Raw genomic sequence first — 27,331 nt, forward strand, 5'->3', positions numbered from 1 at the left:
TCCCTCTATCTCTGAAGAAACACGTTACAACCCTCTGGACTCAACAATTTCCTATGATCAGCATTTCCTATTTGTTTTCTCACGGTTCTGGCATTCAGAGTTCTTCCTCCTGTAATTTTCAGATAATCATTCATCTCCTTTATCCCCCAGGGTGACAACTGTAAATACCAGAGGCCATCTGGTTAAGGTGAGTGGAGGGAAGTTTAGGGGAGATATCAGGGGTATTTTGTACACAGAGAATGGTTGGTGCCTTGGGTGGTGGAGGAGGCTGGTACAATAGGGACATTCAAACGACTTGCACATGGATGCAAGAAAAATAGAGGGTTCTGAGTGTGGTAGAGAAGGGTGGAATTGTTGTGGAGAAGGTTTAGAGGTCAGCACAGCATGTTCCTTCCTCAGGCCTCGGATTGATTGTCAGAGTACAGACATGACATCACATCCAAGCCCAGGCTCCCTCTGGGTGTGGCAGAATTACCACTCATTGGTGGTGCAAAAAATAAACCGTACCCAGTGTAAAACATGTAAATAAATAAAAGAACTGTAAACAAATAATGAATGTAAAAAACTGACTGTGCCTTACAGAGAGAACAAAGAAAATCAATACAGTGCACAAGGAGAGTCCTTAAATGAGTCTCTGACTGAGTGTGTTGTTGAGGAGTCTAATGGTGGAGGGGTAGCAGCCGTTCCTGAACCTGGTGGTGTGAGTCTTGTGGCACCGAAACCTCTTTCCTGATGGCAGCAGCGAAAACAGAGTGTGTGCTGGGTGGTGAGGATCTCTGATAATTGTTGCTGTAGTATTGTTGGCTAATTTGCAGATGGTGTTATTCCACATGTACCTCCTCTATATTGACCTTCTGGAACTCAGTCATCTCTCTTCCATCCCGTCTCACTTCACAATAGCACCACTTTTCACCATTTATTTTATCCTGGATCCCACCTTGTCACATACCTTTCCTTTAATCCTCTCCCCTCCCCTTCAGGTTTGACCTGGTGCCATCTGTCTGTCAGCCCTCTCTGGCTCACCAATCACTACCTGAGCAACCCTCTTCTCCTTCTACTGCCGATTTCCTCTCACCCCAATCAGTCTGGATGAAGGGTTTCAATATAAAACCACGTACACCATTTGACCTGCAGAGTTCCTCCATACTATCAGGATGCTGGTGGGATTGCACGACGGCAGGAGGACCACGCTTACCTGGACACCGGGCATCTCGCAGCACGTCACCTTTTCTGCCACGAGGGGATCGCAGAATAGAATCATCTGCTGCAGGTCGACCTGTGCAGAGAGGTAGGAGAAGATCAGAAGAGAGTTCAGTATATACCTGACTACCCTCCAGTGCAGGGTGCAGGAGTGCAGCCAATGTGGCAGTGAAGGCCAGAGCTGGTCACGGTGCTGTCTCCTGAAGCTGATCATTGATATTTGGGGAGAGAGGGGTGAACAGGTCCAGGAACCTCCAGCCATTGCGGCTGGTGACCTGTCGGCCTGGGTATGCTTGACCATGAATATTCCCAACAGAGCGGGATTATTGTGGGTTATCTCTTGTTCCTGCACCTCTTTCCCTTCTTAGAGAAAGGGACCGAATCCACATGAAATCTTTGACTTTGGTTTGTACCATCAGACATGGGATGGGACCAGATCAGCTTCTTTCCCTTCACCAGAAATTGTGAATGTAGATCTAATCAGCATCTCCCCCCCCCCCTTCCCCCTTCCGCAAGGGTTGTGATGGGGCGTAGTCAACCTCCCTTCCCCCCACCCCCCCACTCTTCAGCAGGGGGTGAGATGAGACCCAATCAACATTCCAGAATTACTTACTGAAATCAAAGGGGTCACTGGGGACCGATACATTGGAAATATTTCACCACTCCACACAATAGACCCTCTGACATTATCATGATGGCAGCACAGGACATGAAGGATGCTCTTCTTCGTGCCCTAGTGCTGGTGAGGGTAAGCAGCATATGTGGTGGATGTATGAAAGGTTAATGAACCAACCTCAACAGGCCTGTTGTCCTGGGCTAGCCTGGCCATTACTGTCTGGCCCTCGACACTGATCCTGGCTCTCTCCTCCACCGACTTGATCTCGATCAGGTGGCAGTCAATGTAGAGAGAGGCCACATTGGCTTGGACACTGACGACCAGCTTGTGCCACCGTAGGTCAAACAAGGCATCAACACCCTGGCCAGTGAACAACCAACGCACGTAGTCTTGGTAACGACCTTTGGCCGTGTACTCCACCGATTTGTCTGTCCCATCGATACGAATTGAAAACTAGAAACAACAGAGGGGGGAGAAAAATCAGCAAAGAGTGTATATCTGGCACCCTGACCCCGCCTGGACCTCAGACTCTAGACCCAAAAAAGAGTGCTTTTAGAACATAGAACAGGACCTTCATCCCACGATGTTGTGCCAATCTATACTAACCTGCTCAGCCATCTAAATCCTCTGTACGATATAACCATATAACAGTTTATGGCATGGAAACAGCCATCTCAGCCCTTCAAGTCCACGCCGGTTCACTCAAACTACTCCTCTAGATCCCCCCACCTATTCTTCACCCATAACCCTCCAACCCCCTCTTATCCATGTATATATCCAGCCTCCTCTTAAATGAAAGAATTGACTCTGCCTCAACTATTTCCTCCAAAAGATTATTCCATTCAGCCACCACTCTCTGAGTGAAGAAGCACCCTCTAATATTTCTCCTAAATTTTTCCCCCTTTCCCTGAACTTGTATCCTCTTGTTTCAACCTCCCCTCTCAGGGGTAAGAGTCTACTTGTGTCTAGTCTATCTATTCCCTTCATAATTTTAAACACCTCTATCAAATTCCCTCTCATATATAACCATATAACCACTTACAGCACAGAACAGGCCAGTTCGGACCTACTAGTCCATGCCGTAGCAAATCCCCACCCTCCTAGTCCCACTGACCAGCACCCGGTCCATACCCCTCTAGTCCCCTCCTATCCATGTAACGATCCAGTCTTTCCTTAAATGTAACCAATGATCCCGCCTTGACCATGTCTGCCAGAAGCTCATTCCACATCCCCACCACCCTTTGCGTAAAGAAATTTCCCCTCATGTTCCCCTTATAATTTTCCCCCTTCAATCTTAAACCATGTCCTCTAGTTTGAATCTCCCCCATCTGTCTACATTCCAATGAATAAAGTCCTAACCTTTTCAATCTTTCTCTGAACTCTAGGTATTTCAAGCCAAGAATACAGAGTACAAGGCAACATCCTTGTAAATCTTCTCTGCACCTTCTCCACTTCACACCTATATCCCTCTATTTATCGTACATCCATTGAGGGGTTTTTTCAATGTCCCTATTGCAACAGCCTTCACCACCACCTCTGCAAATCCATACCAGGCAACCCACTCTCTGGAAAAAAACTTACCCCTGACATCTCCATGATACTTTCCTCCCCTCATCTTCTGGTATTTTCGACTGTCGCCATGGGAAAAAGGTGCTGAGTGTCCATCCCATCTAATGCCTCTGTTAAGTCATCTCTTTTTGTTCTTCACTCCAAAGAGAAAAGCCCCAGTTCCGTTAACCTCGCCTCATAAGACGTGTTCTCAAATCCAGGCCATGTTCTGGTAAATTTCCTTTGTATCCTCTCCAAAGCTTTCACATCCTTCCTGACATGAGGCAATAAGAGCTGAACTCATTGAGGTCTCAATTCTCCTCTTGGACAAAGCAGCCAAATAATTTGGTGTTTAAAAATCTACTTGGCCAGACCTCCAGGAATTGGATTCTGCCACAACAGAGACCTACCCATTACCTCGCCCCAAAAAGTCCTCACCTTCAACTCTGGGGATGTGTCAAAATGGGGAGAGCCACCCCAAAGTAAGTCAGGCAATACCACAGTGTAGCTGTTCAGTGGAGTATTGTACCTCCCCACCCATATCCCACACTCCTACAGAGGATTCCCAGAGAGACCCTGTCTCCAGTACAGCGAGCCCATTCCAGGGGGGTACAGGTTGGAGGGAGTGGCTATGGGGATCCTCACCATTGACTGCAGGCCCCATGACCTTTCACAGTATTGGGCCAGTGAGTGGCAGGCAAGCCAAGCCTTGAATGAAACCTTCTTACACATCGCCATCACCGGGAGTAACTGGGTTGGCCGAACCCTGAAAATTCTGGGCTTGCGGTATGCAGAGAGACAACTAAAGCAAGGGAGCATCTCCCTCACTCTTATCCTCAACAACCCACCTGCTGCACCCCCACACCTCATTGACAGTGCACAGAAGTGCTGGAAAATCAGCAGGTCACGCAGCATCCAGAGGAGGCAAGGAAATAGAACCAACATTTCAGCCCCAAGCCCTTCGGCAAGGTCTGAGAAAAAAGCAGACAGGCAGCTGAATAAAAAGACTGGGGGAGGAGGGGGGGAGGGAGGAGGGAAAAGGGGCTGGGGAGGAGCATGGGCCAACAGGCAAGAGGCCATAGGTGGATATGGATAGGAGCGCAGCAGTCAAAAGATGGGAATTGATCGGGGAAGGGGACACCGTGAATGCCCTGCTGGGGAAGAGGACAAAGAGGGATTGAGAAAGACAGAGAGACACAAGGGATGGGGAACGAGAGAAATGGGGCTGGGGTTGTATCCATCTGTTTTCAGAGAAGGTGACCACTTCTAATTAGACCTTATCTAATTGTAGGACCACCCTGGCCCCTGCACTCAGATTCTTAAGCAGTGCAAGTGTCGCCTGGCCTCACATCCTTTGCTAAACCCACGCACTCATCGCAAGGACCTGTGTGGTGAGGAATTCAGGAAATAGAGCTCAATCCTTAGAAGAGTAGAATACAGGATCATCGTGTGTCTGAGCCAAACATGATGTCCATGAGGACCTTCACTTGGAAAAGTTCACTTCATTTGTGAACCTGCAGGGTTCACCTAGTGCATCTGGTGCTCCAGTTGTGGTCTCCTCTACTTCGGAGGGACCGGACACAGACTGGGAGATCGCTTTGTTGAGCATGTCAGCTCTGTCCCCGGCAATAGTGGGGATTTCCCAGTGGCATTCTATTTCGATGCCCACCTCATTCCCAAGCCGACTTGTCTGCCCGTAATCTCATGCACTGCCAGATGCCAGACTGAGACCTCCTGCAGACTGGAGGAACAACTCCTCGTATTACGTCTGGGCATCCTCCAGCCTGATGGTATTTACAGAGACTTCTCCAGTTTTCCCCACCTCCCAGTCTCTCTCCTTCTCCATCCCTGCCTCCTTTCCTCTGTCTCTCTTTGTCTCCTTTCCTTCAACTTTGCATTCACAGAGCCACCACCCCCCCCCCTCCCCGATCAAGTCTCCCCCTTCCTCCTATCCAGGCCCACCCTAAGGCCTCTTCTCTATTGGTCTGAGCTCCTGCCCCGGCTCTTTCTTCCGTCGTTCCCAGCTTTTTTTTTCATTCAGGAACCTGCCTGCTGTTGGTCATATATCTTTACCTCCTATGGACGCTGGGTGACCTGCTGAGTTCCTCTAGCATTTCTGTGCTTTTACATTGAGCAAACAACCAACTGGATGAGCTGGTGATCTGCAGTCAGTCACTGTCCTTCCATGAGCACATCAGGAGCGCTAAGGAATATTCTCCCCTTCCCTTAATCAGCAAAAACAACAACACCTGGGAATTGTCACCCCATCAAGGACCACCCACCCAGTCCATTCAGCAGCCTCTCCAGCTACAGACTAAACCAACTGCAGTGTTTTTGTAACCCACCAAGGTTAAAGGCAGCTGGCTCACAGGAGCACCACCCCCTGAGGTTTGCCCACCAGCCTGGTTTGGTAACATTCCACCGGCATGCCATCATTGCTGGGCCTGGCGCTGGGGGTACATTTGCATCTGAGGTTCAAGGTGGCAGGGTCCTTCCACCTTCTCCTGGCAATTAGAAAATGACAACAAGTGCCGGCTGAGTCAGATCCCAGAATGGATACGAAATACCCCAATGTTTCATTCAATCCACTGTGCAGAAGGATGTTTGGATTCTTGCCACTGATTCAGGGCAGAAACCTGCGCCCACTGGAGTAGATGGAGATGGGAGAAGAAACATGGAAAGGGGCAGCAGGTGGTCTGACCCAAGGGCACCGGCTGCCAAATCTGCCAGACATCCCACAGTGAGACATGCACTGAATGGGCAAACACGGCCTAGAATTGGTATTCGGTGCACCCATCTCTCACGTATACAAAACGAAGATGGGTATAGGCAAAATAAATGCAAGCAGGTTTCTCCCCACTGAGGTTAGGCGAGATAAAAGCTAGAGGACATGGGTTAGGTGTGAAAGGCAAAAATGTTTAAAGGGAATTATAGGGGCAACTTCTTCATGCAGAGCGATTGCAGTGTGGAATGAGTTGCCAGCTGAATTGGTAAATGCAGGCTCGACATGGACATTCAAGAAAAATTTAGACAGCTGCCTGGATGGGAGAGGCATGGAAGGATATGGTCTGAGTGCAAGTCAGTGGAACTAGGCCAAAGAATAGTTTGGCACAAACTAGAAGAGTCAAAAGGCCTGTTTCTGTGCTGTAATGTTCTATGAAGATACTTAAAAGGTCAGCATCTGTGTAGAAAGACATTTCTCAGAACTTCTTGTGGGAAAGTCAGCATGGTTGTCACTCTGTCTAAAACATTAACTCGACTTTTCTCTCCTCAGATGCTGCCTGACTCATTGAGTATCCCAGCATTCATGGTCTTAGTTTTGACATTTCAATGCCTCAGAGCCAATGAGACACTCTGGAGATAACTCAACACTGCTCCCAATGTATTCAACTTCCTGGAACTCACCCCAGCTCTGTCACAGGACCCTGCACCAGCATGGGACAGACACTGTGTTAGTTGTGTCTGGGGACAGAAGCCTGTGCCCCTGTAATGCAGCCCCACTATGTTACCTGTGTCAGGCCCTGCTGGTCGATGACTCTGATCAGGTACCAGCTCTTTTTCACCGTCTTCTTCTTTTGCAGCAGTGTGGCCAGGAAGGTGAAATCTCTTGGCAGCCCCTGAGGGAACACCTGTCTGAAATATCAGACAAATGACAGATTAAACCAATGACTGATGCACTAGCCCATTCCTCTAGCCCTAACCAAAAGTGACTTGGTGTGACCTCCTTGAATTTAAAGTCATCCTCCTGTGAGAATGTCTCCACGGCCTGAGGTAGCATCTGTCCAACAGTCTCAGATAGCTCTGCACTCTGCCAATTCTACCTCATTAATCAATCCCTGGCCTTCATCTTCTTAGGACCCAAGGTCTGGCATTTTTTCAAACCTCTCTGTCTTCCTAACCCTCTTGTTTTCCTTCCCTGGCTCATGTCTGGTCTAATTATCAAGTTTTGAAACCAATCAATGACCCACTACACAATTCTCCCATTCATTTTCAAAGCATTAATTTGGAAATAATAATAATTCAAAATTCCATTATTGTCACATAATAAATACACAAAGTTTGTTAACATTTCCCTGCCCAAAAGACACACAAGGAGGTGCCAATAGCCTGGCAACTCCACCAATGAATGAAGCAAAAGTAAGTCCCTTCAGAGCTACTCTCTGATGGCAGTGTTCCCTGAAGATGTTCTCCATGGTGGGGAGGGTTTTGCCTGTGATGTCCTGGACTGTGTCCACTACCTTTTGGAGGGCTTTATGCTCAGGGGTATTGGTGTCCCCCATACCAGACCATGATGCCGCCAGCCAGCACTCTTTCCACCAAACCTCTGTAGAAATTTGCCAGGGTTTCTAGTGTCATACCAAACATCTCCAAACTCCTGAGGAAGTAGAGGTGCTCACATGTTTTCTTCATGATGCCATTGGTGTGTTGGGTCCAGAAAGGATCCTCTAAGATAGTGACTCCCAGAACTTAAATTTGCTCACCCTCTCCACCTCTGATCTCCCAATAATCACTGGATTGTAAACCTCTGGCTTTCCTTCCCTAAGGTTTTGGTGACATTGACAGCGAGGTTGTCGTTGGTGCACCATTCAGCCAAGTTTTCAATCTCCATCCTGTACGCTGACTCATCCCCTTCCTTTATACAACCCACTACTGTGGTATCGTCAGCAAATTTGTAGATGGTTTTGATTGTCATACCGAGCCAACACAGTCGTAGAGGTAAAGTGAGTAGAGCAGGAGTCTAACGCAGCCCTATGATGCTCCGGTACTGATAGGGATTGTGGAGGAGAAGTTCTTACCAATACTCAATGATTGTGGTCAAGAGTTGAGGAAATCCATGATTCAATTACACAGTGGGGTGTTGAGTCCCAGGTCTTGAAGTTTGCTGATCAGTTTTGAGGGGATGTTAGTGTTAAATGCCAAACTGTAGTCGATAAAGAGGATCCTGATGTATGCACCTTTGCTGTCCAGGTGTTCCAGGGCTTCATGTAGAGCCAGTGAGATGGCATCTGCCGTAGACCTGTTGCACAGGGACTGTACCCCAGAGTCACATCCCAGGGACTGTACTCCACGGAGAGTCACATCCCAGGGACTGTATTCCAAGGAGGGTCACACTATCAGGGAGTGTACCCCACAGTATTTTTGATTATATACATACGAGCAGTTTACAAATTTCTCCTCGGACTGGAATCACAATTGGTATCCAGGATCTGTGAGACTCTCCAAGCCAGCCGTTGTAAACTGGAGTCCCTGATGAGGTCACGAGAGTTGATTGTTGTATTGTATCTCCAAAGTTATTTTGTTAATCTTTCATATTCGTAATAAGATACCCCAATGTATTCTTGAAATGTTCTTTCTTACCCACTGATCCGACTCCAGGAAAACCTGTTTATTTTATCCCATTCCAGCACCTTCACCATAAACCATGCCCATCACCTCATCATTTGTCCAGCCCAGAGCATATTCCACGTTCTAAGTCCCCAAAACCCATACAGGTCTCATTAGGGATTTGTGAAAATTTCACAGCACTTATTTATATTTCTAAGTACCGTATATTTTGGTGCACAAGTCGACTGACAGATAGGTCGACCCCTCTTTGTTTTGGCCTAATTTTAGGGGTTTTATGGTATGTCTAGTGTACGTCAACCCCCATTTTCTGGGCTGTCTGAGCCTCCCAGGAACAACCCAAAATTTTTTAAAACACCCCAATCTCAAGTAACAAAGCTGAAAAATAAGTAAGTTAAGAAAAAAATAAATAAATGGCAGGAGCAGTAACGGCTCATGGAGAAGCAGCAGCGACATCATGTTCTTGGCGGGAGCAGGAGCAGGAGCCTCAGCCTACCGGGCAGGAGTGGCGACAGCAACAACAGGGTCCCAGGTAGGAACAGTTATGGTGGTGACCAGCAGTAGGGAGGCATCGAGGAGCAGTGGGGAGGTGTCGGGGAGCGGTGGCACCAGCGGTAGTGAGGTGCTTCTAGCAATGGCTTATACTCTGAATCGACGTCAATCTGTTTTTATCGATGAATTTAAGGTCTTAAAAATGTCAACCCACCCACCCTTTTTGAGAATTTTTTTAGGGTTTCATGACTTGACTTATACACCAAAATATATGGTAAATAAATCCGAGTGTTTTGCCTACTTTGAAGATAATTTTGTTGATTTTTGCTGGTATTTTTAATGATCTGTGAAGAGCTGAAGAGCGCCCCCCCCCCCCACCCCCCCCCCCCCCACCGCAGCATTCTTTGGAATGCAGAGAAACCAGTGTGTCCTTTTATGACATATCCTCAGGGACATGACAGGGCAGCTGTTGGGATGTTTTCACCAAAGGGACCATCTCCAACAAGGGTAATGGATTAGTACCCGATTCCAACCCGACGTTTCAAAGTTTAAAACTCAGTTCTGTGAATGGTGGTCAGTGCTGTCTCTTTTTAAACTGAGACTGATAGATTTTTAACCTGCGTCTCCACTCTCAGTTGATTTGTCACTTTCCATCCTGAGGCCAGAAGCTTATTTTCCACACATATCACTTCATCAGTTAAAATGGAAAGGCAGCAGATGCTGGGATTACAGTGCAATACACAAAAGTCCTGGGAAGGGTAAACAACAATTTGGGCCTGAGCCCTTTGTCAAAAATCAAGCAAGCGTCTAACTAAAAAGGAGAGGGGGGGTGGGGGCAAGGGAGAGTGGAAGGAGTACAATAACTTCATTGTTATCTAGGTTCAATAACTCAGATATTGGACATTTATTTCAATAACTCAGCTAACTGGACATTTATTTCCTGATTATATGCAACTTCTAAAAGTTTACTGAAGTCCATTTGCAACAGGTCACGGAGTTCAGCGTTTACCAGCTCCCACCAACGCAGTTGGGACCATCTAAATATTTAAGTCCCAAAGTCCCAGCCCAGTGTGATTCCTCTCGTGCCTCACTTTCTACCTCCTCTTACCTTGCCTAATGCCCTCTCACTTTGTCCCGTGTTCTTACTCCCGACTCCCTGCCCTGTAGCCAGTTCACCATCCATGGCTCCTCCCAGATTTCAAACCTACTCCTTGTGCCAAAGGCCTTTTGAAAATCTTGGCAAGTTCCCCTCGTCTCTGCAACTAAACTGGTCGAGTAAGGCATAACCTTTATTGGAGAACTGAGATGCATTTCTAGATGTAGACCAGCCATCCTCTATGCCTACGGGAACCATATGCCACCCCCTGGGGGCCACAGAATATTTAACAGGAATGCACAGACAGAAATCCTAAAATATGTTTTTTTTTAAATTTTTTATTTTTCACACCATAAACCACATTGACCAAGATACATACATTTTCCTTTTCAAATATATACAGTGTCATTTTCTCTCCCCCCCTCCCTCCTCCCATTCCACCCTCCCTACCTCCCCCCCCATTCATTTAAAGTACAAAATCTAAGATACATTAAACCAGTCAAACAATGCTGTCACTCAATAAAAATAAACAAGAAATTCCACTGAGTCAATTCTTTTCATTTCCTTCTCCTTTCGTTATTTTAGGTGGTAGATGTCCCCGGTAGGTTTTCTCTATTGTGTTTCATGTATGGCTCCCATATTTGTTCAAATATTTCAATATTATTTCTTAAACTATATGTTATTTTTTCTAATGGAATACATTTATTCATTTCTATAGACGACTGTTGTATTCTCAAATTATCTTCTAATTTCCAGGTTGACATAATACATTTTTTTGCTACGGCTAGAGCTATCTTAACAAATCTTTTTTGTGCACCATCCAAATCAAGTCCAAATTCTTTGTTTTTTATGTTACTTAGGAGGAAGATCTCTGGGTTTTTTTGGTATATTGTTTTCTGTAATTTTATTTAATATTTGGTTTAGATCTTCCCAAAATTTTTCTACTTTCTCACATGTCCAGATTGCATGAATTGTTGTTCCCATTTCTTTTTTACAATGAAAACATCTGTCAGATACTGTTGGGTCCCATTTATTTAACTTTTGAGGTGTAATGTATAGCCTGTGTATCCAGTTATATTGTATCATATGTAACCTCGTGTTTATTGTATTTCTCATCGTTCCAGTGCATAACTTCTCCCATGTTTCCTTTTTTATCTTTATATTTAAATCTTGTTCCCATTTTTGTTTAGTTTTACCATTTGTTTCCTCATTCTCCTTTTCTTGCAGTTTAATATACATATTTGTTATAAATCTTTTGATTATCATTGTATCTGTAATCACATATTCAAAGTTACTTCCCTCTGGTAACCTCAGACTGCTTCCTAATTTGTCCTTCAAGTAGGATCTCAATTGGTAATATGCCAGCACTGTATCTTGAGTTATATTGTATTTATCTTTCATTTGTTCAAAGGATAATAATCTATTTCCTGAAAAACAATTTTCTATTCTTTTGATCCTTTTTTCTCCCATTCTCTAAAGGAAAGGTTATCTATTGTAAAAGGGAGTAAGTGATTTTGCATCATTATTAGTTTTGGTAATTGGTAATTTGTTTTATTCCTTTCTACATGAATCTTCTTCCAAATATTGAGCAGATGATGTAATACTGGAGAACTCCTACGTTGTACCAATTTTTCATCCCATTTATATAATATGTGTTCAGGTATCTTTTCCCCTATTTTATCTAGTTCTAATCTAGTCCAATCTGGCTTTTCCCTTGTTTGGTAAAAATCTGATAGGTATCTTAATTGTGTGGCTCTATAATAATTTTTAAAGATTGGCAGTTTTAAGCTTCCTTGTTTATACCATTCTGTTAATTTATCTAGTGCTATCCTCGGTTTCCCCCCTTTCCATAAAAATTTCCTTATTATTTTCTTTAACTCCTTGAAGAATTTCTCCGTCAAGTGTATTGGCAATGCCTGAAATAGGTATTGTATCCTTGGGAAAATGTTCATTTTAGTACAGTTTATCCTTCCTATTAGTGTTAATGGCAAATCTTTCCAATGCTCTAAATCGCTCTGTAATTTTTTCATTAGTGGATAATAATTGAGTTTATACAGATGGCCAAGATTTTTATTTATTTGTATACCTAGGTATCTTATTGCTTGCATTTGCCATCTGAATGGTGATTCCTTCTTAAATTTTGAGAAATCCGCATTATTCATTGACATTGTTCACTTTTATTTACGTTAATCTTGTAACCCGACACTTCTTCATATTCCTTCAATTTCTTATATAATTCTTTTATTGATAGTTCTGGTTCTGTTAAGTATACTATAACATCATCCGCAAATAAACTGATTTGATATTCCTTGTCTTTTATTTTTATCCCTTTTATATTATTTACTGTTCTTATCAATTCTGCTAGTGGTTCTATAGGTAACGCGAACAATAAGGGTGATAGTGGGCATCCCTGCCTTGTTGATCTGCTTAAGTTAAATTGCTTTGATATATATCCATTTACTGTCACTTTCGCCAATGGCCCCTTATATAATGCTTTAATCCAATTAATATACTTCTCTGGTAAACTGAATTTTTGCAATACTTTGAATAAATAATTCCATTCTACTCTGTCAAAGGCCTTCTCTGCGTCTAAAGCAACTGCTACTGTGGGTGCTTTACTCCCTTCTACTGCATGAATTAAGTTAATAAATTTACAAATATTGTCTGTTGTCAGTCTTTTTTTAATAAATCCAGTTTGGTCTAGATTTACCATTTTAGGTACATAATCTGCTAATCTGTTTGCTAATAGTTTAGGTATTATCTTATAATCTGTGTTAAGTAATGATATTGGTCTATATGACGCTGGTGCGAGTGGATCTTTCCCTTGCTTTAGTATTACTGTAATTATTGCTGTTTTACATGAATCTGGTAAGCTTTGTGTTTTATCAATCTGGTTGATGACTTCCAGGAGGGGAGGAATTAATAAATCTTTAAATGTTTTATAGAATTCTATTGGGAATCCATCCTCTCCTGGTGTTTTATTATTTGGTAGTTTTTTTATTATCTCTTGTATTTCTACTATTTCAAATGGTTCAGTTAATTTATTTTGTTCCTCTATTTGTAATTTTGGTAGTTCAATTTTAGTTAAAAATTCATCTATTTTGCCTTCTTTCCCTTCGTTTTCAGTTTGGTATAATTGTTCATAGAATTCTCTAAAGTTTTCATTGATCTCCGTTGGATTATTTGTGATTTGTTTGTCTTTTTTCCTTGATGCCAATACCATTTTCTTAGCTTGTTCTGTCTTAAGCTGCCATGCTAGAATTTTGTGCGTTTTTTCCCCTAGTTCATAATATTTCTGTTTTGTCTTCATTATGTTCTTCTCCACCTTATATGTTTGTAGTGTTTCATATTTTATTTTTTTATCTGCCAATTCTCTTCTTTTAGTTGTATCTTCCTTCATTGCTAATTCTTTTTCTATATTTACTATTTCCCTTTCCAACTGCTCTGTTTCCTGATTATAGTCCTTCTTCATCTTGGTTACATAACTTATTATTTGCCCTCTAATGAACGCTTTCATTGCGTCCCATAGTATAAACTTATCTTTCACTGATTCCGTATTTATTTCAAAGTACATTTTAATTTGTCTTTCAATGAATTCTCTAAAATCCTGCCTTTTAAGTAGCATGGAGTTTAATCTCCAACTATACATTCTTGGAGGGATGTCCTCTAACTCTATTGTCAATATCAAGGGAGAATGGTCCGATAATATTCTAGCTTTATATTCTGTTTTTCTTACTCTATCTTGCATACGAGCTGATAACAGAAATAGGTCTATTCTTGAGTATGTTTTATGTCTACCCGAATAATATGAATATTCCTTTTCCTTTGGGTGTTCTTTCCTCCATATATCCAAAAGTTGCATTTCTTGCATCGATTTAATTATAAATTTGGATACTTTGTTCTTTCTGTTAATTTTTTTCCCAGTTTTATCCATATTTGAATCCAAATTAAGGTTGAAATCCCCTCCTATTAATATGTTCCCTTGCGTATCTGCTATCTTCAAAAAAATATCTTGCATAAACTTTTGATCTTCTTCGTTAGGTGAATATACATTGAGTAGATTCCAAAACTCCGAATATATCTGACATTTTATCATTACATATCTCCCTGCTGGATCTATTATTTCCTCTTCTATTTTAACTGGTACATTTTTACTGATTAATATAGCTACTCCTCTTGCTTTTGAATTATACGACGCTGCTGTTACACGTCCTACCCAATCTCTCTTTAATTTCTTATGTTCCAATTCAGTTAAATGTGTTTCTTGCACAAATGCTATATCAATTTTTTCTTTTTTTCAGTAAATTTAGCAGTTTCTTCCTTTTGATTTGGTTATGTATTCCGTTAATATTTAAAGTCATATAGTTCAACGTAGCCATTTCATACTTTGTTTATCTTCCCTTTCTGTTTCTCCATCATCATCTTTCCTTCTTATCCATTTCTGCTTTCTTGTTTTGAATACTTTATAAGACAACATTTCTAAAACATCAAACATTTTCCTTATTCTCCTATTTAAAACTTCTTTAACCCCATTCTCCCCTCCCCCTTCTGAGTTGCCCTTTATCCCTTGTCGGGCAACCACATCTCCCCTCTCCATTTGGATTTGCGAATTCACTCGCAAACGTCAACTGATTTTGCAGTGAATGTAACTCCTCCCCATCCAGCCCCCCCCAGAAAAGATTTCAATTTTCATATGCAACAAAGGTCACTCTTTTAATTCCCTCCTTATTCCCTCTATTCCCTTTCATTCCCTTATTAATTCTTATCTATACTCTATATATTTTCCTCTAAATACGGATACATTCATGTATATATATATATATATACACACATATACCCCTTTACACACATACATATAGTTCGTGGTCATTTTTACTCTCATTACATGTCTTCATCTCTCTGCTTGTTTTGTAGTTGTTCTGCAAATTTCCTTGCTTCCTCTGGATCCGAGAATAGTCTGTTTTGTTGTTCTGGAATAACTATTTTAAGTACCGCTGGGTACTTTAACATAAATTTATATCTTTTTTTCCATAAGATCGTTTTTGCTGTATTGAACTCCTTCCTCTTCTTCAGGAGTTCAAAACTTATGTCTGGATAGAAAAATTTTTTTTGACCTTTGTATTCCAGTGGCTTTTTGTCTTCTCTTACTTTCTTCATTGCTTTCTCCAATATATTTTCTCTTGTTGTATATCTTAAGAATTTTACTAAAATGGATCTTGGTTTTTTGCTGTGGTTGTGGTTTCGGGGCTAAAGTTCTATGTGCCCTCTCTATTTCCATTTCTTCCTGTAATTCTGGTCTTCCTAGGACCCTGGGGATCCAATCTTTTATAAATTCTCTCATATTCTTGCCTTCTTCATCTTCCTTAAGGACCACTATCTTTATATTATTTCTTCTATTATAGTTTTCTATTATATCTATCTTCTGAGCTAACAGCTCATGTGCCTCTTTAACTTTTTTTATTAGATTCTTCTAATTTCTCTTTTAATTCCTCTACTTCCATTTCTACAATTATTTCTCGTTCTTCCATATTTTCCACTCTTTTTCCTATCTCTGATATGACCATTTCTATTTTATTCATTTTTTCTTCTGCATTCTTAATTCTTCTTTTTATCTCATTAAATTCTTGTAATTGCCATTCTTTCACTGATTCCATATATTCTTTAAAAAAAGATACATCCATTGTCTTGCTTTTCTCTTCCTCTTCCATTTCTTTCTGTTCTTCTTCTTCTTCTTCTTCCTCTGGATTGACCATCTGTTGTTTCCTTGTTTTCTTTTTACCCTCTTCTTTCTTGTTGTCGTTATTGTCTGTGTTCTGCACCTGCTGCTGTGCTGCAGGTGTCTCTCTCAGCTGTGGAGATCGACTCCGCAGCTGTTCCCCCCTCCCGTCAGTGGGTTTTTCTTCATGCGCGGTTGCGCACTTTTACTCGGCTCCGCGAGCCATTTTTGTAGTCCTGAGCTCGGGACTCCACCGACCTGAGGGAGCGGGCCTCTCTCTCCGCGGCGGGCTTCCTCGGACAGGTAAGGCCTTCACCTTCTTCTTCCGACGTTCTTCCTTCTTCTCTTCTTCCCGTTGTTTTCGACTTTTCTCTCTTCGCTGCCATTTTCTTCTCACCTTTACTTTTACTTTGTTTTAAATTTTAATCTTGTACTTTTGTGTTTTGTGCGTTTTTTTTTTTAACTTTTCCGGAGAGGGCTGGAATTCCCTGACTGGTCACTACTCCATCACGTGACTCCCTATCCTAAAATATGTTTTATGTTTTTATGTAGCCATTAGGAGAAAAATGGGGAAGAAACCAACTAAACTTGATGGCTTCACTGGGAAGGGGCCCATAAGCTTTGAGCAGAGTCCTAAGGGGGACACAGCCATAAAAAAGGTTGAGAATGGCTGATGTAGACCATGGAGCAGAAATACGGCTATTCAGACCATCAATTCTTCCCCGCCATTCAATCATGAGCTGATCCATTCTCCCACTAAGCCCAATTCCTCACCTTTCTCCCCATAATCTATGATGCCCTGGCTAATCAAGAACCTATCAATCTCTGGCTTTAATACACCCAGTGACCCGGCCTCCACAACAGCCTCTGGCAACAAATTCCACAGATTTACCACCTTCAGGCTGAAGAAATTCCTCCGCATCTCAGTTATAAGTGGACGCCCTTCAATCCTGAAGTTGTGCCTCTTGTTCAAGAATCTCCCACCATAGGAAACAACCAGTCCATGGTTTTCAACATTTGAAATGTTTTCCCCCCTCATTCTCCTAAATTCCAACGAGTACAGGCCAAGAGCAGTCAAACATTCTTAACATGATAACTCTTTCATTCCCGGAATCATCCTTGTGAACCTCTAAACCCTGTTGAATGTCAGCACATCCTTTTTTTAAAATGAGGAGCCCAGAAGTGCTCACAATTCTCCAGGCGACGTCTTACCAGTGCCTTATAATCAGATAGAGTCGGTCATTTCTCCATTAATGAGGTTAATCGATCCTTGCCCCCACTCCCAGAAATGCATCTCCCCACAGATGTATGATTTCAGAAACGTGGCAGTATTGCTGTCTCCTCCCAAGACTACCGTCTAGATCCTTTTTCTGGGTTCGTTGCCCACTTTTTTTCTTGTTTTTCATTTTAATGAAGCTGTATCATTTCCAACATAAAAACTGAAAGTAAGTGTTCAGGCAGAGTCCGGCGACTGGATAATCTGGAATGTTTGGCTGTTTCTCTCACCACAGATACTACTTGATCTGATATGATGAGTAATTTCACATTTTATTTTAATCCAGATTTCCAGTGTGTGCAACATTTTACTTATTGGTTCCTCTATCACTTCCAATCTCAACTTCTGGTTTACACAGAACCCAGATCATTGCTTAACACTCCTTCCATTGTACTGCAAGACATTTAAACAGTTTAATTTATTTCTTTACCTTTGCTCTGCAAACTCTTTGAATTCGCTCTTAATACATAGAACATTCTAGCCCAATCCAGGCTCTTCTACCCAGGATGTCGTACCGACCCGATGTAAACCTACTCCACAACAATCTCACCCTCCCTTACCTCACACCCATAACCCTCTATTTTCCTTCCATCCATGTGCCCCTACTGTATCAGCCTCCAGAACCATCCCTAGCAATGTATTCCAGGAACCACTTCTCTCTGTGTAAAAAGATTTACCCTTGATGTCTCCCCTAAACTTTTCCACCCTCTATCTTAAACAGATGTCCCCTGATATTTGCTACTGTCACTTTGAGAAAAGGTGCTGACTGTCTACATTTTCTATGCCTCCAAAATCTTATAGACCTCCTTCTTCACTCTAAAGAGAAAAACGCTACCTTTGTTAGCCTTGCCTCATAAGACATATTGTCCAATCCAAGTAATCTCCTCTGCATCCTGTCCAAAGCTTCCCCATCCTTCCTGTAACGAGGTGAGCAGATCTGAAACAATGTTCCACATGTGGTCTCACTAGAGTTTAATGGAGCTGCCACATTAATCTCTCTCTGCCTTCCCCTGTGGCTTCTCCCTCTGCTGTCAATGGACAATCTTCTTCACATTCAGCTTCCCTATTTGTCTTCATCCATCCACAGAGTCTCATCAATGATGAATTCACTCATGTACATTGGTGCAATATCTTCTGCTGTTCTGCAGCCCCAGTTTAATATTTCCCTACAACCTGGTCCATTAGAATTTTCTAAGTCCTGTGGCATGTAATTCGAAACTAATTTATCTGCAATTTCCACTGCTCCCCCTCACCCAACCCCCTCTCCATCGTTCTGCGGAGGTGAAGAGAGAAAGGTGAGGACACATGGTCACCCAGTTGAACATTCAGAACTGATGCTGACAATTTGCTGTTCAATGTGACCAGGATGGGAAGAAAGTGAAGGGACCACTTCAATTGGGAGCAAGGACCACCTATTTCCTCTCATGGCCACCGATTTGAGAGCTGGAATCCGCTGATCTGCCACGGCAAGAACGGGGGATGCGGCCAGCAAACCGACTAAGGACTTTCCATGGAGCTCAAACTTTCCGAGAGTGAGAGCGGTGACCCGATCCACTGGTGGGCACAGGCTCCATTCTGGCTGCCCAATATCTGTGGCAGATCGCACACCAACTTTGATGCTAACGTTCACTTTTTAAAAAATTTAGAGATACGGCATGATCACATGCCCTTCTGGCCCACGAGGCCACACCACCCCAATACACCCTTGTGACTAATTATCCCCGTATGTCTTCAGAGGGCGAGGGGAAATCGGAGCACTCAGAGGAAACCCATGAAAGTCACAGAGATAACATACAAACTCCTTACATACAGCACCAGATTCCAACCAAGGTCTCGGGCGCTATAATAGCGTGGTGCTAACCACCACACTAACTGTGTCGCCCACTGTGAAGTGACTTGCAGTGGACAATGAAGGACAGAAAGCTGGTGCCTGCAATGCCCCATCAGTGCTTTGGGCGGCGCCAGCAGCACAAGGGAGGCAGCAGACCATGGTCTAGCTCTGCTGCCTCAGATCGAAGGGGATCCATCACCTCACGGTGCATCAGCCCCTTGGTGACCATCCAATGGCACAATTCCCACGTACCCCTGGGGAAGGGCCCCAGCCCACCAGCAGTGGTCATGTTGAGCCCCAGGCTGACCTGCCCGGCATGCATACCTGGCATTTCCAAAAAAGAAAAGCAGCAACAATTCAGGAACTATTGGCTGAGCACACGTGGTCCTGCTGTGGGCAATGTCAGAATCAATGATTTCAGCAAACTGGAACTCCACTATTCAAAGAAAGAAGTTTCAGAACACACTTTGAACCCATGCAAGAACTCAACAGGAGTGCTCATAAACACAAATTAAACAACTAAATACACCTGAGCCAAGGGGACTGAGTGTGACACCGAATTATAGGAAGGATATCAACAAGGTAGAGAGAGTGCAGAGGAGGTTTATGAAATTGGGTTTCAACATCTAGATTACAAAGAAAGATTGAGCAGATTAGATCTTTATTTCTTGGAGCATAGAAGGTTGAGGGGATTTGATTGAGGTATTTAAGATTATGAGGGGGATAGAGAGAGTAGATGTGGATAGGCTTTTTCTATTGAGAGTAGGAGAGATTGAAACAAGAGGTCATCAGTTAAGAGTTAAGGGGCACAAGTTTAGAGGTATCATGAGGGGAACTGCTTTATTCAGAGTGGTGGCTGTGAGGAATGAGCTTCCGGGAGAAGTAGTAGCAGCAGGGTCAATTTTGTCATTTAAGGAAAAATTGGATAGGTGTATGGAGGGGAGGGGAATGGAGGGTTATGGACAGGGTTAAGGTAGGTGGGTCTAGAGGAGAGGATTTGGTTCGGTGTGGACTAGAGGGCTGAGACGATCTGTTACCGTGCTGTAATTGTTATATGGTTAAACCACAACTTCACTTGTTCCCTCATTAATGTGAAACAAACCCTGCAGGGTCTGAAGTTCTTGAAACAGTGGAGATATCAAGTACTCTGATCAACCATCAAACCCACACTTTCTATTGATTGGAGCTTTGAAAGAGGTCACGCTCCAAACAATAGCAGGGACACTGGCCTTAGTCACAATGCGTGTGTGCAAGCGTATGGAATAGAGAGGTGATGTGTTGATGAGTATCCCCGGAGATGGAGATTCCAGAAAGTGTTTGAAGGATTTCCTCAATGTAGGAATGCAACTGACCTGGTAGATCTTCACACAGGGAGAGTGAGAGAACTCACGCACCACCTTTCGTGCTGGTGGGAAGGTCTGTGTGATGCCAACTCTAGCAGAGATGGAATCCCCTTTCATGTAATACCACTGGGCAGCACCAGATCTCCTGTGCTGGTTCCCAGGGAGAGGCCCCACTCTAAGGCATGGTTAATTATTATAAGGACAAGAAACAGGAACCCTTCTCACTCACACCAGGGGGGACTGGGTTCTCTGGACATGCACACATGCACACCATTGTGGTGTCACTGAGTTGTACTTCTTCTGAGGCTTCTTAACTGGCCCCAGTGCCGAACGGGGATAAGCACTCACCACCCCAGCACTCATGCTATGCCAACCCTCCCTCCAATACAGCCCAATGAAGAAACAATGAGGAGCTGGAGGATCGCCACAGGTCAGGCAGCATCCGTGGAGAGAAATGGGTTTTGGGTCAGGACACTTTATTGAAAATAAAGTGTTAGGGGAATAGACCAGCATAAAGTAGTGGTGAGGAACGGGGGGGGGGGGGGGGGGGTGGTGGGAAGTGATAGGATTTGGGACCGATGAAGCTAAAAGAGGGTGGAAAGACAGATGGAGAGGCAGTGGGATTTGGGAAAAGCAGAACAAGAGCAGGTAAAGGTAAAGGAGGGATGGAAACAGTGATACCAGATCAGGGTGGAGGTGATTCAGTCCAGGATGAATGGTGTCAAATGAAGGAGAGGACAGCGTAGCTCAGAGGCTCTGGGGAGCTGCTATTTCATATGGCACAGATTTACAGAGCAAATGCACAGTGGAATTCAGCCCATGGATCTCCTTGATCAAACTCAGGGCCCCCATGAGGATTGGGTGACCCTGAACCACGGACACACCCAACACAAGGATCTCAGATGTTGCTCTCCATGCTTCTCTTGCCGAATTCTACAGACCACCTTCGCTTATACCAGTGGACCCTCACTTCTCGCTACAAGAGAGCTACCCTCTGCCCTCTCTCCATCACTTCTCAGCTTTTTTTTCCTCTTCTAGCTTTTCACCTTCATCCCCCTCCTACCTGTGAGCCTGCTCTCCTCCCCCTGACCACCCCCCTCCTCTCCAAATCACCCCACTTTTTATTCTGGCACTTGCCTGTTTTTGCTTATTCTGGTGAAGGCCCCAGACCCGAGGCATTGTTACCCTTTACTTCCTCGGACTGCTGCATGACCTGCTGAGTTTCTCCACCGCATTTGTGTGTTGCACTGGACCCCAGCAGCTGTGGACTTCCTTGTTAAACCTGAACCCAAGGACTCTCTCCTCTCTCAGCACCCAAGCAACCATACCATCAGTCACTGCTTTCACCAACGCAACAGCTGGAACTTACTCAGTGGGTTTGAGAAGAGACACCTTCCCTAATTTCACAATCAAAGATCCCACTGGATTTCGGATTTTCTTCAGTGCTGGTGTTTTGAAGAGAGAGAACCTCCTGAGCAAATTAAAGCCTGCAAGACAAGACAGAAAAGTTAGTGGGCAGGATGTCAGAGATTTCGGCAGCTTCCAGCTCTCGTCTCAGACAACCAGATGTTGGCCAACCCCAAGCACATCTGCAGGGTGGACATCCTGAAGCTGATCATTGTCAATCATGGACTCCACACATCACAGGGAAGAGGGTTGGAGAACAGTTGCCAGCCATGGTGGAACAGCTCTCCTGCAGAACAGCTGGATCTCTCTCCCTCCCTATACTGGGAACTGTTGGATAAGACTAGAATAACCTTACCCACTCTGTCCAACCCTACAGGAGAGGGTGTAGAGGCTCAAATAACAGCTCATATTCTCAGGGTTTGATTCCCTGCACCTCAGGTTGGAGCAGGATATCAGGATCCAGGAGTGTGTGGTTTTGATACAACAGAGGCTTATGTCCGTACCGGGAGTTTGGGAGGGGGGGTGGGGTTAACACCCCAGTCAAGCTGTAGTTGGAGGAGGTGAAGGGTGTTGGTGACACAAGAGGTGTTGAGAAAGAAAGGTTTGTATTAAGTTGTCCTATCAGAAGAGGGTTCCTGGGACTGGGCTCCATGAGATGCTGTGCACAAATGTGCTGGAGAAACTCTGCAGGTCACCCACCATCCATAGATCCATAGGTAGACAATGCTATCCAACCTGACAAAGGGCTCAGGCGTGAAACGTGGGTTTGCCTTGACATCCCATGGAAGCTGCGTGACCATAGAGAACTACAGCACAGAAATTGGCTCTTCAGCCCTTCAGGTCTGTGCCAAACTATCATTCTGCCTTCTCTCACTGACTGGCACTCAGACCATAGCCCTCCATACCCCTCCCCAATCCATGTACCTGTCCAAAATGGTTCTTAAATATCAACATTGAGCCTGCATTTTCCATTTCAACTGACAGCGCTTTCCACACTCCCATCACACTCTGTGTGAAGAAGTTTGTTCCCTTTCAACCGTTCCTCTTCCACCCTTAATCCATGTCCTCTGATTATGAGAGTAAAACTATACGTTTCCTTCTTGTGGCCCTCTCTACATCGGAGACTGGACATAGTTTGGGAGATCGCTTCGGGGAGCACCTTCACTCCGTCTGCACCAGTGACAGAGACCTCCCAGTCGCCAAACATTTCAGTTCTGTCACACACTCACATATCTGTCAATAGCCTTATCCCACCAAGACCACCCGCAAATTGGAGGAACAACATCTGATTTTTCTTCTGGGCCCTCTCCAGACAGACGGCATTAACATTGACTTTTCTGGTTTCTGCTAACCTGCTCTCCTCTCCCCCCTCCCCCTCCCCTTCCCCTTCCCTCCCTTCATCCAGCTATCTCTCCTCCCCTTGATCGCTGCAGTCCCCTCCCTTCCTTCTCCATCTATCACCTCCTGCCTTTGTGACCACCCCTCTCCCCCTTCTCTTTTGTTTGGACACCTGCCAACATTTTTCCATACCTTGATGAAGGGCTCAAGCCCAAAATATCGGTTATGTATTTTTACCGTTGCAACATAAAGGACACTGTTTGACCTGCTGAGTTTCTCCAGCAATTGTGTGTTTCACCTCTGATTTTATCTCTCCTAACCTCGGTGGACAAAGTCTACTTACATTTACTCTGTCTATACCTTTATAATTTTGTAAACCTCTTGTCAAATTTCTCCTCATTCTTCTGCACTCCATGGAATAAAGTACTAACCTGTTTAACCTTTCCCTGACAGTCAGTTGTTCATGTCCAAGATTCATCCCAATAAAGAGAGAAACATGAAGATCTGCAGACGCAGTGATTGCAGCAAAAAGCACAGAAATGCTGGAGGAACCCAGCGGGTCTTTTTCAGCATCCATAGGAGACAAAGATATTTTGCCGACGTTTCGGGCCTGAGCCCTTCTTCAAGGAATAAGTAGAGTGAGCCAGAAGCTGGAAGTCTCAGAAAGTCTCACAATTCCAACAGTGGGGGAGGAATCCAGACAACAAAAGGTTGTGATAAGGGACGACTCCACACAGATCCTCAAGGAAGTGCAGAGAGAACAGCTCAAGGGCAGGGACCAGGCCACAGCAGGCAGATCCCTGGTCTCAATCATGGCTTCACCCAGGGAGAAGGGCAAGATGTTCAGGAGGGTAGGCTGGCCCCCAATGGAAATGGCCAGGAGGGTGGGGAGGCCCCAATGGGAATGACCAGGAGGGTGGGGGGTCCCAATGGGAATGACCAGGAGGGTGAGAGGGTGCCCAATGGGAATGACCAGGAGGGTGGGGGGGGTGTGCCCAGTGGGAATGACCAGGAGGGTGGGGGGTCCCAATGGGAATGACCAGGAGGGTGAGAGGGTGCCCAGTGGGAATGACCAGGAGGGTGGGGGGGGGGGTTCCCAATGGGAATGACCAGGAGGATATGTTTACAACAAGCACTGGATGTCAAATACTTTGACAAGAGTGATCACAGTAGAAACACAGTCACTATTGGAGAGATCAAACTGAGCGATCTGCATCAGTTGATCTGGAAGGATCTAGCATGATTTGAGAAGAAGGCAGTGAGGTTGGGGAGTGGGCAGTGGTTTAAAATGTTTGGATTGAGAAATAAGGTGACCTTGTACAAGGTCAATGAACGAAAGGGAAGGTGGGTGGGATGAGGAAGCAAGTCAGAGAAAGTGGGTCCCAAGAAGCAATGAGAATGTGAATGAAGAGAAGCAACAGGCCCAAGGCCAGTGAGGGGAACCCTATGGGGATTTTGCTGGTTGGGCAAGAGGTAGGATAGAAAAAGCAGAAGTAACAAAGGTTCAGGCCTGCAGGAGGATTACTGGAGGAGACAGAGGGTAAGGAATAAAACTACAAAAAAGTGCATTCTAGGAAAGCCTTGGAAAGAAGACACAGCAGGAACTAGCAGTGCTTTGATCTAGGGCAGCTCAATGAAGCAAAGACCAGCTGATCCATCACTTGGATTGAAGCCAGAGATTCATGGTGCGTGGAACGTGAACCTTGGAATCTGGTGTAGGAACTTGGAGAGCTGACACTGTCTGTGGAGCATGTGAATGACCAATGTAGTGCATAATTCCAGCACATGGGGCTGCAGGAAGGTCTGGAGGAGATTCTCTGGAGCGCCAAAGCTGAGGGAAGACCTAATGGAGATGCACAAGATCATTGATATGATAGGCAGTCAGAACCTTTTCCTCCCGGGTTAAATGCATCACACACTGGCAGACATGTGTTTAAGGTGAAAGGGAGTAGGCTTAAGGGAGTGGGACAAATAGCTCACACAAAGAGTGGTGGGTCCCCAGAACAGGCTGCCAGAAGCAGATACAATGGCAGTGTTTAGGAGACTTCAAGGTAGACATATGAATATGATGGGGATGGACAGCTGCCAACAGTTGGATTTGGATGTCCTGTTCGGCACAGACACATGTGGGACCTGTACCTGTGCTATACTGTTCAAAGATCTATGAGATTGTGGCCCTTGAAGAAATGAGATAGTCTACCTGAAACATTAACGTAGTGCTCCTGGTTCTGTACTTTCCATCCATCACCATGTACACGTGGGCAAGGAACATCTGCAAAAGGAAAGTGCATTAGTGGCTGCAAGTACAAGTGCCCGCACATGGCGCACGATTCACTGCCATGTGTGGGTGAAGGAGTTGGTGTGCTGTATCCCACCGTGGCAACATCTGGATGATTCAATGTCCACCAGACAGTGACGTACGTGCACTGGAAATCTGAGAAATGACAGTGATCAAACTCTACCCTGAACACAAGTGGGATGACATCAACACTGGAGACGCTGGCACTGCAGACAGCGCTGCAGCCCGACACGAAATCTCACTGGGAATCAGCATCGCCAGATCCTCACAGAACCCAATTCCCCTTCTGCCTCTCATTCCTCTCCCAGAGGAAGCTCAGGCTGTTGGACTCTTCCTCCTCCAAATGTGCCCCACTTCTCCTTGATGCAAGCAACATATGGTGAAACACATCAGAGACACCCTGAACAGTGTGGATCTCTGCTCAGTGACAAAACTATATGCCCTCTCACATCCCACTTTAAGTTTTCCCTATGCCATCGGTTCTCTGTGATAAGTAAGGGATTGCATAAGGTAGGATGTGAGTGGGAAGAAAATGTTTGAAGACCACTGTTTTAATTGTACCTCATTGACTCGTTATGTGCCTTTTTCATAACTCCAAAAGAAATGGGCCAATGACAATTTTTCTCAAGCAAAATATTTCAGTGACAATTAGGTCCAGAGCAGTGATTCTCAACCTTTCCTTCCCACCCACATCCCACTATAAGCAATCCCTGACTAATTGGAGAGCACCAGTAGGGATTACTTAAAGTGGAACGTGAGTGGAAAGAATTAGGTTGAACACCACTGCCGTAGAATCTCTGGTAGTTACATGGGGCATCAGTCAGCATAAATTCATTCAAGTTTATTGCCATCTGACCGTACATATACAACTTGAAACAGATACACACAAGGCACACCACCTAATAATAACATTTATACATAGATATATCAAAATAAATATGTGCAAACATCTTGAAATAATTTACTTCTTTCATTTATGAGATCCAAGGTTACAGAATACCATTCATCAATCCCACAGCCTGCAGGAGAAGCTATGACAAGTCAGGCAGTCCTGATTTTGATGCTCTTGTACCTCCTTCCTACAGTGGGTCAAAGATCCTCCATAATTCTTTGTGTCATATTTAGACAGTGCTCCTGGTGAATGCATCAATAGAGGAGAGGGTGGCCCAATTAATCTTCTCGGCTGATCAAATCTGATACTTTGCAGCTTTGACCTTCTCTGCACCAAATGGTCCAAAGTTATGACCATGAGTACAACGTCCCACCTATGCACCCCATGGAAAGTTTGTGATCAGGAATGGACGATCCTGGCTCCATACCCCTATACCAAAGGTATCAAAACCCTTCAATTCTTTTTCAATAACAAACGCAACCAGTCCCCCCTCATCGCCATCCTCCTCACCCTGGCAGAGCTTTTATTTTTAATTTAGACATACAGCACAGTAACAGGGTCATTCGGCCCACAAGTTCAATTCAGAATCAGAATTTATTGTCCTGAACAAGTCATGAAATTCAGTGTTTTGTGACAGAATCACAGTGCAAATATTTATTTTATAAACATTTTACGACATTACTAGAAAAAATTTAAAATGCATGAAAAGTAAGGCAGAGTGAAGATGGCAGGGCCTGGGTGGAGGATAGAGGCTGCTTTTTTAAGACACTGCCTCATGTAGGTGTCCTCGATGGAGTGGTTTGGTGCCTGTGATGTTGCAGGCCAAGCTTATATGAATGTTGCCGGGGTTTCAGGGTTTGAGTTACAGGGAAAGGTTGAGCAGCTAGGACTTTCTTCCCTGAAGCGTAGAAGACTGAGGGGTGATTTGATAAAA

At 44.3% G+C, this 27,331-nt stretch overlaps 1 protein-coding gene across 4 annotated transcripts in view; it reads right to left on the minus strand.

Moving 5' to 3' along the window:
- The window catches only part of col16a1 (collagen, type XVI, alpha 1), a 225,773-nt gene that overhangs the window by 189,352 nt on the left and 9,090 nt on the right, over positions 1-27,331 (minus strand). For all 4 annotated transcript variants that reach the window (XM_069895931.1, XM_069895932.1, XM_069895933.1 and 1 more), the window contains exons 3-7: positions 25,407-25,478; positions 21,831-21,948; positions 6,874-6,997; positions 1,994-2,269; positions 1,196-1,276 (exon numbers count right to left, since the gene is read on the minus strand). In XM_069895931.1, the coding sequence (XP_069752032.1) occupies positions 1,196-1,276; positions 1,994-2,269; positions 6,874-6,997; positions 21,831-21,948; positions 25,407-25,478 (671 nt within the window). The remainder of the gene's footprint in view (positions 1-1,195; positions 1,277-1,993; positions 2,270-6,873; positions 6,998-21,830; positions 21,949-25,406; positions 25,479-27,331) is intronic.

The sequence above is a fragment of the Narcine bancroftii genome, chromosome 8 (assembly GCF_036971445.1).
Source record: "Narcine bancroftii isolate sNarBan1 chromosome 8, sNarBan1.hap1, whole genome shotgun sequence".
NCBI lineage: Eukaryota > Metazoa > Chordata > Chondrichthyes > Torpediniformes > Narcinidae > Narcine > Narcine bancroftii.